At 37.1% G+C, this 13,466-nt stretch overlaps 1 protein-coding gene across 1 annotated transcript in view; it reads left to right on the top strand.

The window, feature by feature from the left end:
• The window catches only part of apoba (apolipoprotein Ba), a 51,559-nt gene that overhangs the window by 35,296 nt on the left and 2,797 nt on the right, over positions 1–13,466 (top strand). The window contains exons 26-27 of the mRNA XM_052024308.1: positions 360–8,105; positions 8,487–8,601. Coding sequence (XP_051880268.1) covers positions 360–8,105; positions 8,487–8,601 — 7,861 coding nt within the window. The remainder of the gene's footprint in view (positions 1–359; positions 8,106–8,486; positions 8,602–13,466) is intronic.

Below are 13,466 nucleotides of genomic sequence, written 5' to 3'. Positions count from 1 at the left end.
AAATGCTCATGACCCATTGTTTGACAGTAACATCCATCTCCCATGCAAGAATTTAAAATAATAGTATTACAAGAATTTGGCCTGCAATGTTTGAAATCAACACTGTAAAGTTCATGCTTTGAGGAATAAAAAGAATAATATCATAGTTGATAAATAAGTTTGCTAATTTTTGAAAACTGCTTTTATTCAAACTGCATTTGGCATGAAAACTAAATACAGTTGTTGAATTTTACAAACTTCCATTGGCATAGATATTACACCTTTAATTTAACCATTATAAAAGTATCATGCATTTAACTGCTGTGCCTAAATTTAATTCTAATCACAATTTAAAGTAAATGCATTTTTATGCATCATAGGTTCTGCACTCTCAAGCCGAACTGGAGAGGATGTATCTACGGACATTACTGGATCATTTAAACATTCCCTGCTTACAACTTCGGTAAAGCTATTAACAAAGAATCATGGTTTAACTGATAAATCTGAGGTAGAGTTTGAATGGCATGCACTCAGTATAGGAGCAGCAAGGACCTCTTTGATTTCATCATATCAGTTTGGGGTTGGACATGGTTCTAAATTCGAAATACAAGGGCATGCAAGAGGAGCAGTGGATGTATCTTCATTTTATTCCACCTGGAATTATACCATGTCTGAAACATTTAACTCCCACAAAGAAGGCAGAGGAAGTTCAATTTTAAATTTCAACTCTGCATTGCTCCAGATTACCAACAGAATGAACAATGAATTTAGTAGTGATGGTTTCACATTTTCCTCAAACACTGACAGCTCATTTCTAAACCTAAAAAATCTCATCAAAGTAAGGATAACAAATAGGAAATATGAAATGAAATGCGACACTTCAGGCCAGTCTGCTGATGGTGACTTCATCAACAACATAAAATGGATTAACAACAATAAAGGACTGAAGGTAGAGAACAGACTGCGTGGTCAAATGTTTAACACTGCCATAGAAACTGTAGATCAACTCCTCTACAGTGAGGGACAACTGAGTTTGTTATTGAACTCAACAGGAAAGAATAAAGAGATGGATGCAGCCAACAGATTAAGTTTTACAGTATCAGCAAAACAAGCTGAAGTTGAACATAAATTTCATGTAGGTTATTACAACAAACATTTCCACACTGTATTGGCTGGTGTATTAAATGATGATGGTCTGCAGCTAAAGTCTTCTGTAGATTTCCCTGGTGTAAGTAACCATGGTACTCTGAACATTGGGAATGGTGGTCTGAAAACTGAAGTGAACTCAAAAGTTAACATATATCCTATCAATTTGAAACATAGATTCAGTATTAATGTTCAGCAATCAAAAGCCATCATGATATTTGATATCCAAGATGATAATGGTAATTTAGTTAATTTGAATTTAAATGGAATAACAAATAGCAGTGGAATACACATGTCCTGTTCTTATTTGGGTGTTATTTTGGAAACTAAAACAAACAATAACATAATTCTTCTTCTTACTAAAGAACAGGGGCTGGTTCTTCTCACAACAACAGAGGCGGCATATAAAGAGGTTATATTTAACCATACGAATCATTTTACCATTGATTCCAGGGCAATCAATGCAGTAATGCAGACCGATGGTCACCTTAATTCTGAAAGCACCTACCACCAAAATTTCAAAGTGCTGGTGCAAGCATTCAAATTTTCCGCCAATTATGATGAGAGATTTAAATACCAACAGCTCGACCTTACCCATACTGGACAACTTCTGCTTGAACCGTTCAAGATTGACTTGAATGGTGTATTTGTGGGAAAACAGATGGCCTACCAGGTGAAACATTCTTATGGTTTGCAATGTGCTGAATGGAAAGCTTTATTAAGTGCAAACACAACAGGAAAAGTGCAGTCAAATAAAATTAATCACAAGTTAAACTTGGAAATCATTGGACTTTCTGCATATTTCTCCAGCGATGCATCTTGCAAATCAAAGCAATTGCAATTTCAGAATCGGATTCGCACTGCAGCTCTTCCATTTGTCTTCACCTTTGATGCTGATACTGTTGCCAATGGAAATGTTGATCACTGGGGCAATCACAGTGGAAACCTTAACAATAAATTCCAAATGAAGGCAGAACCATTTGCCCTTGCACTTCATAATAGCTACGAAGGAACTTCTGAACATCAAATGAACAATCAGAAATTGTTAGGGACACTTCTGAAAAACACTCTAAATGTTATGTTGAATCCAGGTGAGCAATCAAGCACATGGAAACTAGAAGGTCAGTTAAACAATAATGGCTACATGCAAACTATCAATGCCTACAATAATCCAGACAAAATTGGCATGGAAATTGCAAGTGAAGCAGTGGTTGATTTTGGCCATAAGCTTTCCTCTAAGGGAGAGAACACTGTTGATCCAGCTGAACCATCGAAGATAAAAATTTTAGGTAATCTGCAATACGATAAAAATACGAATGTTCATGTTTTTGACATACCATTCTTGGAAGACTTGCCCAGGTTCTTTGACTCCTTAAAATATGTAGTCTTAAACACTTTGGAGGCCATGAACAACTTTTTGTTGAACATGAAGGTTAGTCAGTTTGCCCAGAAATACAAGACTATTTTACGCCAAATAAATGATTACATTAAAGGAGTGAATTTAGACTTAAAGATTAATGATGTGAGAGATAAAGTGCTCAAGTTTGTAACAGAGTATGAAAAATTGGCAGAACAACTTAACTTTGCTTTGATTGAGGCTTCCAATACCATACTGACCAATGTGCAGACTTATCTTAACTTTCTGAAAGAATATGACACATCTGAATTGAAGGACACCATTGTAAACTTCATTGACCTGATTATGAATGAAGTGATAAAAATTGATCAACAATATGAAATAACCCAAAAAGCTCTAAGTATTGTCACTCAAATGCAGAAATTTCTTGAACAACTTGCTCTGCAGGAAACTGGCATTGCTAAATGGATTCAGAAGCTGTATAAAGTGTTTCAAATTAAATTGATGGAAGTACAGACACAACTCCAGAACATCAATTTGCAGGAATTTGCTGATAGACTAAAACAACAAATTTCAACAATTAACTTTAATGAACTAATTGAAGAACTGAAACAAGCACTAAATGCATTCTTTCACAAAGTAAATGAGCTAATTAGGGGCACATACCAGATTATTCAGTTTTTGGCTGAGGTCTCAGGAACAGATGATACTATTAAATTCATCAATGCCAAGATACAGAAGGTTATTAAAACATTTGAACTTGATATTTTGGTTGAGAAACTTTTAAATGAAACTGTGCAGCTCATTGAACAATACAAGGTGAAGGAAACAATACAAGGAATCATAACCAATCTTAAAAGAATTGATGTGAAATCATATATTGATAGAGCAGTTCAATATATTAATGAAGTATCTGAACAGGTAAGATTATATGACTTCCAGAAAATAATTGACAAAATTAATGAATTCCTTAACAAAGTTATTACAGACTTGAAAGAATTCAATTATAATGCTTTTGTTGATAAAACAAACAATTGGATCCAAGAAACAAGCAGTGTAGTCAATGATAAAATTAGAGACTTAGAACTAGCAGAGAAAGTCAAGTCTATGATAAAATATGGACAAACAATTCAGTCTTTAATAGTGGACTACATGACACAGAGAAACCTCAATGAATTGATTGATGTGATGGTGGATGTACTCAGAAGTATAGCTGTGGCAATTCACAATGATCTAACAGCTGCATATGGTGACATGATTGAGGATCTCCATGCAAGAATCAATAAAATGAATATCCCTGTTGAATTGCAAAGTCACTGGCAGGATGCTGTCCATTATTATGAAATGCTTGTTCATCACCTCTCAACAGCATATGAAAAGGCAAAGGAAAAGATTACAATTTTGGCAGAAAAGATTGAGCTCACAGATGTTGTGAATCAGATGTACATTTACCTGGAAAAAGGTTTTATTGTTCCAGAGCTGAACCTAGGTCTAATATCTGTGCCCAAGTTTGAAGTCAGCATTCAGGTGATTAAGCAAGGACAGTTTGTCATTCCATCATTTACAGTACCTCTGACAAATCTAACAATACCATCTTACCATGTCAGTTTAAACAAACTAAAAAATATTAACATTCCTACAAGATTTGAAGTTCCATCAATTGCCATTTTGAATTTATTTACTATCCCTGCCTTCACAATTGACTTGGAAACAATTAAGGAATTCGTTGTCACAACAATTCAAGACATAAAGAATTTTGAAATTCCCACAGCAGAGTTCCCTATGTTTTCAGATTTGGATTTCCTCATTAAGCCACTTCCAGAGATAAGAATTCCTGAAATCGATTTCAGTGCGTTACATGTGCCTGACATAAGGATTCCAAAAGTGAACTTAGACAACTTCATGCTGGATGCTATTAAAATTCCAGAATTCCAACTGCCTCATATACCTCACGAAATGTCTGTTCCTGCAATTGGAAAACTCAGTGGTACATTCAGTATTTCATCTCCTGTTTACAATTTGCACACCAGTGTTGGAATTCACAACAACACAGTTGTTCAAAGCAACCCTGAACTTCTAGCTTATATCACAGCAAAAGGCAAATCAGATTTAGACATCCTATCCTTTGACTTAGAAGCTAAATCCCAGCTATCAGCTCTTGAGCAGAATCTTTTGAAAGTAAGTGAAAATGTAAAGCTTGACCACACAGCTATCACCATCGATCACAAAGGAACACTTGATTTCACAAAACCATTTGTGAATGGAAATGCAGAGACCTTGATCAAAATTACCTCTGAACCCTATACAGCAGAAGCAAAGAATATTATAGGAATTAAAATAGACGGCGGACTTTCCACAAAAATGGAGACAAATTATCAACACTACTTCAATGCACCAAAATTACTGTTATCAAGTCAAGTGTCCCTGAAGAATACTGTTGAAACCATTGTTAGTGAAAAGAGTGCAACAAGCACTGCCGCAACAACTGCTCGTGGAAAATTCTCTTTTAAGGACTACTCTGATGAAGGATCATACATAAGTGAGCTGAAATTGAATCTTGATGAACCTGCTCTTATAATTGCATTCGTTGGTATCACAGACACTAAATATGTAAAGATGAAACAAAACTTCAAGACTGAGATCCTCCCTTCATTTAATGCCAATTTAGTGTTGAATGCAGAGACAAACATTGTACAGGTTGGAAATAGTACCATAAGTGTGGATGGAACTGCAGATCTAGCATCATTGAAAGTAAAATTGATGGGATCTCAACATACTGACCTCCGTGGTCATGCAGTAGGTACAGTGGAAAATACATTTACCTTCACAGCGGAACCATTTGCAGTTGTTGCAAAAGCAATTAATAATGTCAATGCAAAAGTTTCTTTCCCTTTGACACTTACTGGAAAAGTGGAGTTCCTGAATAACTACGAACTGATATTAAATCCAAATGAACAACGTTGTGGCTGGCAAGTAACTTCAAGATTCAATGACTACAAATACAATCATAATATTTTTGCAAGTAATAGTGAAGAAAATATCAATTTGCTTCTTGCATTGAATGGTGATGCAAACCTGTATTTCCTGACCATGCCCATTTCCATCCCGTCATCTCCTATTACAGATTATTCCCTGTGGGAAGACGCAGGACTCAAATCACTCTTGAGAACAACACGCCAGACATTTGACTTAAGCATAAAGACTGAATACAGTAAGAACAAGGATGTTCACAACCTTAGAATTGACTTGACACCTGTTTATGACTGGTTTGGAGATCTTCTTACAATATCTGAAAATACCTTTAAACAGGTCAGAAACAGCATTTTGACTTTATCAGAAAGTCATAGATCACAAGTGAATCCCAGTGCAAATTACTTGCCAAAATTTCTTCATATACCAGGTTATACCATACCAATACTGAAGGCTGAAGTCTCTCCTTACAGACTAGAGATCCCAAATTTCCATTTTGTTGTTGCAAGAGAAATTACTACTCCAGCCTTTAGATTACCAATTATTAGTTTCACTATGCCTTCCTACACTTTCGTTATACCATCCTTTGAACTTGCATTAGTGAATATTCCTGACAGTCTTTACAAATTGTCGTTTCCAAAGATCAAAATGCCAGCAATACAACCATCTATTAAGCTTCCAGCTATGGGCAATCTGACTTATGATTTCTCACTCAAATCAAGTTTGGTAACACTCAGTGCTCATGCTGAACTTTTCAACCAGTCAGATATAATTGCTCGTTATAGTGTCTCATCTTCATCTATCTTCACTTCAAACTTCAAAGCAGAAGGAACAACAAGCCTGGCAAGAAGGCGAAGACTGAAATTAGCAACAACTATTTCTGTTTACCATGAGACCATTCAGGGAAAGCACAACAGCACCCTAAGTTTAGCATGGAGGAATATTGATGCTTCAATTAATACCAAAGCAAACATTAAATTTCCCAATTTTGTCCTTAATTTCACAAATGATTTGAGTGGTAATACAAGGTCTAAGCCCAACGTGCAATCAAAGGTGTCTCTTGACTACAGATTGTTAGTGCCTTCATTTGGAACTGATCTTGAAGGAAAAGCTCTACATTCACTCACCTTGGGCGACCTTGCATCCTACTTCAATTTGGAAACTTCAACTAACGCTCACGTTGGAGGAAGTGTGTCTTTCGCAAACAAATTCTCCAGCAGTTTGAACAATGAAGCAAGTGTGTACCTCAGTTCAAATAACATTCGTTCTAATGCAAAACTTGATTTAACTTCTTCAGCTAAGATACCTGCTGGTAATAGTTTTAACATCGTGATGAATGAAAACCTTGCTTTAGAGGCAACCACAAGACGTATTTTTGCTGTGTGGGAGCATTCTGGTAATAATGCAGTTACGCTTATGAAAGCATTTACAACAAAAGGTAGTCAGACCTCTAAAGCAACACTGGAATTAGCACCGTGGAGTGTGACAGGAAATCTAAATGCCAAATTTAGTCAACCCAGTAGTTGGTGGGACAGGGCAGATGTACAACAGCAGGTGACCGTAAGTATTACACCAGAGACCCAGGCATTGAAGTGGAATAATAATGGTCACCTATATTCAACAAGCTTCAGTGATGCAGTAGAACTATTAAACAACAGAACAGAAATACGTCTTGACTTGGCTAGTTCCTTGCAGGGATATGTGGATTTTCTGAAAAAAATATGGCTTCCAGTTTATGAGAAAAATTTGTGGGATGTACTGAAATTTGACTTGACTACCAGTGAGAAGGAGCAACAATACTTAAATGCATCTGCATTAATAGTATGCATAAAGAGTGAAGGTGGCTTTCTTATTCCCTTCCCAATCCAGAAGGTAGCCAATGGACTAAAAGTACATGTCCCTGAAGCAACACTTCATCTTCCTGAATGGATCAAAAATGTACCAGAACTGATTCTTAGCAACCTACTTCCAACAGCTGGAGAAGGCTCGATTCTCAATGAAATTACATTTCCAACAATCACAGTACCATTGGTAAACATTGTTGTGCCCTCATATAAATTCCACTTGTCAGAATTAAAACTACCAAGAGTCTTCATCACTCCCGAATTTAGAGTTCCATATACTACTTATCAAGTGCCATCATATACCATTAACTTCACAGATATTACTATTCCATGGAGGACAAATATTCTTCAATTTGAAGTCTCTTTGCCAGATTTTCCTACTATAAGTTTTCCTGATGTGAGCATTGATTCTAGGTATATTGAATATAACAAAATCCCTTATCTTGAAGTGACAATCCCAGAATTCAGAATCATGATTTCTCAGTTTACTCTACTAAAATCTTTTGGAGTTGCTATACAGCATCTGAATTTGGGCAGCAATGCAAAGCAGACAGCAGATTCTGAACCACCAGCCATAATAATCCCAGCAAAGACATTAGAGATACCATCACTGACAATACATCTGCCTCTAGCAGTAGCTTTCCCAGCATTTAAGTCTTTAACTGGAAAAGTCGATGTTTTGTCACCAATATACAATACTACATGGATTGCAAGTGTGAAATCGGATGAAAACAAAGCAAATACCTTCATGGCAACAGTGGAAGCAACATCTAGTTCTACTATGCGGTTTCTGGAATATGAATTAGAGGGTAAGTTAAAAATACGGTAATATCTTTTAATCTTAAAAATTGCAATGTTATTGGGCCTAATAAATGACACCTTAACTTTGAGTACTTTTTCCATTCATTTTATTTTGTTTCACCGTTACTTATACCAATCATATTCTGGGCACTCTCTTTATCCATTTTTTAAATTGTTAATATGGTTTTTAGTTTAAAAAATTCCTATTTTAGTTTGGAAGAATTCCTAAAATATTTTTTATAATTGCTCAAATAATTTATTTTGTTTATCAAAATGTATGTATTCATACTTAAAAATTTTACGTGTTTCAATACTTTGTGGAAAAAATATCATTGAATCATAAGACATGAAAACATATTTTTGAAAGAAAATTTTCCCCTCTTTTATAGCAAGTGAAACAATAAGTGAAAAAGATGATGGCTACAGTGTGAATGGAAAATATCTGCTTTCCCATCCTGACTTAAGTATAAACTGGCTGGAAAATTTAGTTATTCAGAATTCAAGGTATGTTGTACATTTTTATTACAGTTTTGGATGATGTATAATGTGTTTCATTTTGTTTAACTTTTAATTAGCTCCAAAGGACCTAGGTTTGGCAGAAAATTGATTTAAACTTTGAATGCTAGATTTGGGTGAACTACAATAATCATTAGGTAGCACAATGGCATTGCTAGTAATGCTGCTGTCTCACAACTCTGGTGATCCAGGTTCAATCCTGATTTCTGGTGCTGTCTGTGTGGAGTTTGCACATTTCCCCCAGTGACTGTAGGGGTTTCCTTCTGATATCCCAATTTCCTCTCACATTCTAAAGATGTGTGAGTTGGTAGGTTAATTTGGCCTCCAGAAATAGCATCTACCATGTGGTGAGCGGATAGGAATGACAGGAGGATAAAAATGAGATTAGTGTAGGATTACTAAAAATGTTCTTTGATGGTCAGCATGGGCGGGGGTGGGGGGGGGGGTGCTGGTAAAGGACCACTTTCCATCATGTATGACGCTATGGCTATTATCTGGTCCTACAATCCATTGCAAAACTGATTACAGTTCAAATATTATTCCGTAATCCAAAGATTTTCTATTCCATCACAAGCTATCTCCATCCTCCCCTGCCCCTCATCTTTCTCCTCCAAATATCAGTGTAAGAAATATAAATCTTTGGACAGAGATTAAAAAGGAAAGAGGGGAGAATAAAATGGGATTAGTGTAGATGGGTGTTTCGTGGTCAGCACAGACTTGGTGGGCTGAGGAGCCTGTTTCCATGCTGCATGACCTTGTCCATGACCATGACCATGACCTATACTAAACTCAGATTTATTTTTCACAAGGATCACTATCAATTCAGTTGTCTCTCTCCTCTTTGTAAAATCACCCTATTCCAGCCCTAACTCAGCCTCCCACCCTAGGGTTTTTACTTGTGACATAATGATTGTGTGCTCCCTGAGTTTGCCTACCATAGTCTACCTCACTGAAACTGAAAGTCTACCAAAATCTGCAGCTCATAATGCACCTCAGGTCTGATCATCCATCACACTGAAGGTTGTTAACCAATACTGGCTCCCACTCCGGCAATGCTTCCATTTTAAAATACACATCCCTGTTTTCAGTCCTTCCATGACCTTATTCCGCCATTTGTCTCTTCCTTACTCTGAATTTTTACAGTAATGTAATCTTTATACATATCTGCACAACTCCAACTCTGCTCACTTATGCATCTCAGAATTTAATTGTTCCTTCATTGGAGGCTGCACTATCTGCTGCCTTGGCTGTAAGTTGACACAGTCCCTGTCACATCATCATGAATGGTGGTGTTCAATTTACAACTAATGTGAGGAGGAGGAAAAGGCTCCAAAAGCACCCCTATCCTCAATAAAAGCGTCCAGCAAATGGACGCCAAAGATGAGTGAGTGTTTGCAACTGATTTCAATCAGAAGTCCCAGGTGGTAGATCTACCTTGGCTTCTTCCTGAATGTTCAGCCAGTTTGATTCTGTGCACATTGTATAAGAAATGGCTGAACGCCCTGGATACAACAAAGGCAATAGAACCAGACAACATCCCTGTTGTAATATTGAAGATGCATTCCGAAACTAACCATGTATCTAGCCAAACTTATCTAGTCTATCTAGTATTATCATGTATCTAGTCTAGTTACAACACTGGCACTTGCCCAATAATGTGGAAAATTGCACAGATTTGTCCTGCTCTTTTGTGAACAGGATGTGTCTAATCCAGCTGACTACTGTCCTATCAGTCTGCTCTAAGTCATCAGTAAAGTAATAAAAGATGTTGATGACATTGATGCCAAGCAGCATATGCTCAGCAATGACCTCTGCACTGATGCCCAGTTTGGGTTTTATCAGGACCACTCAGCTCCAGATCTCATCACAGACTTAGTTCAAACATAATTTAAAGAACTGAATGCCAGGGGTGAGGTGAAAGCGACTGCCCTTGACAATAAGGCAGCATTTGATCATGCATGTAGCATCAAATAGCTCTGATAAAACAAAAGACAAAGCACATCAGGGATAAAACACTGCAGTGACTGGATAATTGTGGTTCATATGGATCAATTATCCAAGCAGCAGGACATCACTGCAGGAGTTCCTCAAGGCAGAGTCGAAGGCCCAACCATCTCCAGCTGCTTCATCAATGACCATGTTAGATCTGGTATTGTCTAATAAGAAAGGATTCATTGATATTCTGAAATTTAAGAGATCTTTAGGGAATATTGATTATAATATAGAATTTTATATAAAGATTGGAATTGATTTTGTTTAATCTTAAATCATGGTCTTAAAATCTGAGCAAAGCAAACTATGAAGGCACAAGGTACGAGTTAGCTATGGTAGATTGGGAAACCACACGAGTAGACTAGCAAGAACACAAACTGTATGAGCTTTCATAGGTTTGTCAAAAGGAAAAGATTAGCTAAAAATATACTGTAGGTCCTTTACAGGTGAAGGCAGGTGATATTATACTGGAGAATTAGGAACATACAGAGAAATTAACAAAAAAATGTCTGTCATTGTAGGAAATACAGAAATCATCCCAGAAATAGTGGAATATTATTGACCAAAAGTAAATGAGGAGTCAAAGAAATTAGAATTAGTAATGAACTAGTATTGGAGCAAATTATGGGAGTGAAGAGTAATAAATCCTATGACCTACATCCTTAATTTTTTTGAAGGAAGTGGCAATGGGGATCCACTGTTGCCCACTTCCAAATTTTCATATATCTTCAGTGGTTCCCACATATTGGGAGGCAGCAAATGTAATCCACTATTTAAGAAAGGGAAGGAGACAAACAGAACTATAGATCAGTCAGACTGACATCAGTAGCAGGGGAAATTGCTGGGAGTCTGTGGTTTAGGAAGTGGTAACAGGGCATTTGGAAAATTATAATGATTGGGCTGAGTCAACATGGATGAATGAAAAAATCATGTTTGACGTATCTGTTGGGACATTTTAAAGGTTTCCATTGGCAGAATAGATAACAGCAAATCCATACATGTAGTATATTTGGACATTCAGACCACCTTTGATAAGGTCCCAGCCAAGAGTTTACTAAACAAAATTAGAGTGCAGGATTTTGGGGGTAATATGCTGGACTGGGTTAAGGACTGGTTAATGAAGAGAAAACAGGGGAAGAAGGGCAAAGGAAAGGCAGATGGAATGTAAAAATGTGAAGCCATTCATTTTGCTGGAAAAAAATACACAGAATACTTTTTAAATGGTGAAGGATTGAAGATTATTGTGTTCCGAAAGATCTCAGTGGCCTGGTACACCAATCACTGAAAGTTAACACAAAGAATAAGCAAGCAATTAGGAAGGCAAATAGTATGTTGGTCTCTATTGCAAGAGGATTTGGCCACAAGCATTGACACTCTGTTGCTCTAATTTCATAGAGCCAGAATAGGACTGCATCTAGAACACTGTATGCTGGTCTAGTCTCCCTCCCCAAGGAAGGATAAACAGCACCTGTAGCTGCAATATGGGGAGTATAATGAAGGTTAACTGGATTGATTCAGGGGTTGGCAGGACTGAGGAGAGATTAAGCAGACTGGGCCTTTGTTTTCTAGAGTATAGAAGAACGAGAGATGGTCTCATTGAAACATGCAAAGTTTTTAAGGGGCTTGACAAGGAAGATGCAGAGTTAATGTTTCTCCTGGTGGGCGGTGTCTAGAACCATGGGTTACTGTTTCAGTTAGCTATACAGGACTGAGATAAAGAATTTATTCATCCAGGGACTTACAAGTCCTTGTGTATTTATAGCTAAAAGAACTGTGGAGGCTGAGTTGCCGAGTATATTCAAGAAAGAGACTGATAGAATTTTTGATGTTAAGAGAATCAAGTGATAGGGGGTCAGTGCAGGAAAGGTGCATTGATGTAAAGGATCAGTGATGATCTGACTGAAAATGGAAGAGCAGCCACGAAGGACTGATCTTACATTCCATCATGTTCAGAAGTGGGGATGTTCGCTGATAATTGCGTAATGTCCAATTCCATTTACAACTTCTCTGAAAATGAAGAAGTTTGTGCCTGCTTGCAACAAGATCCAGGCAATACTCCGTCATCGTGGAAAGTAAATTTGTGTTAGGCAATGACCATTGCTAAAAGAGCCTCACCACCAGTTCTTAATATTCAATGGTGTGACTATCACTGCGTCCCCACCATCAGAGTTCTGGGGTGTAATGGGGAGCAGGGTGCATTGACAAGAAACCCATCTGGATCAGAAACATAAATACCATGGTCACAAGGGCAGGTCCGAGGCTGGATATCCTGTAACAAGTGACATCTCCTGACACAAAGCTTTGCCACCACCTTCAGGATGGTGCTTCCACTTGCCTGGGTGAGTGAAGCTTCAACAACACTATTCAGGACTAAGTAATTTGATTAGCATCCCTTGATTTATTGTGGTTAGACTGAATATCTGTTTTTCCATGTTCATGTTTAATTGGTTTAGTACAGTAGATTTTGCACTGTGGAGGCTCAGTTGCTGAGTATATTATAGAGAGAGATTGATAGATTTTTGGATGTTAAGAGGATCAAGCGATGTAACGTTAGTGCTGTAAGAGGAGTTGTATGGGGTTAGAGTAAAGGATATAGGATGTAGATTAGTGCAGTGTAGTAAAAAAAAATCAGCCATGATGTTATTTGATGCTTCTTCTAGATTCTACAATTTTGACAGAATTCAGATGATTTTAATAATATTACATTTCAAAAGAATAAAAACCTTGTGGGTTTCGCAAACCCTCTTCTGTTATGCTTAATTACAGTTCAGGCAGCAAAGACACAAATCTACTTTAGGTACTCTGGTATAAATAGAAAAGCAGTAATTGAAAATTTAAAAGTATCTGTGGATGAAGGAAAT

The sequence above is a fragment of the Pristis pectinata genome, chromosome 10 (genome assembly GCF_009764475.1).
Source record: "Pristis pectinata isolate sPriPec2 chromosome 10, sPriPec2.1.pri, whole genome shotgun sequence".
Classification (NCBI taxonomy): Eukaryota; Metazoa; Chordata; class Chondrichthyes; order Rhinopristiformes; family Pristidae; genus Pristis; species Pristis pectinata.
Note: the sequence above shows the minus strand (reverse complement) of the source record. Positions and strands in the feature narration are given on the sequence as shown.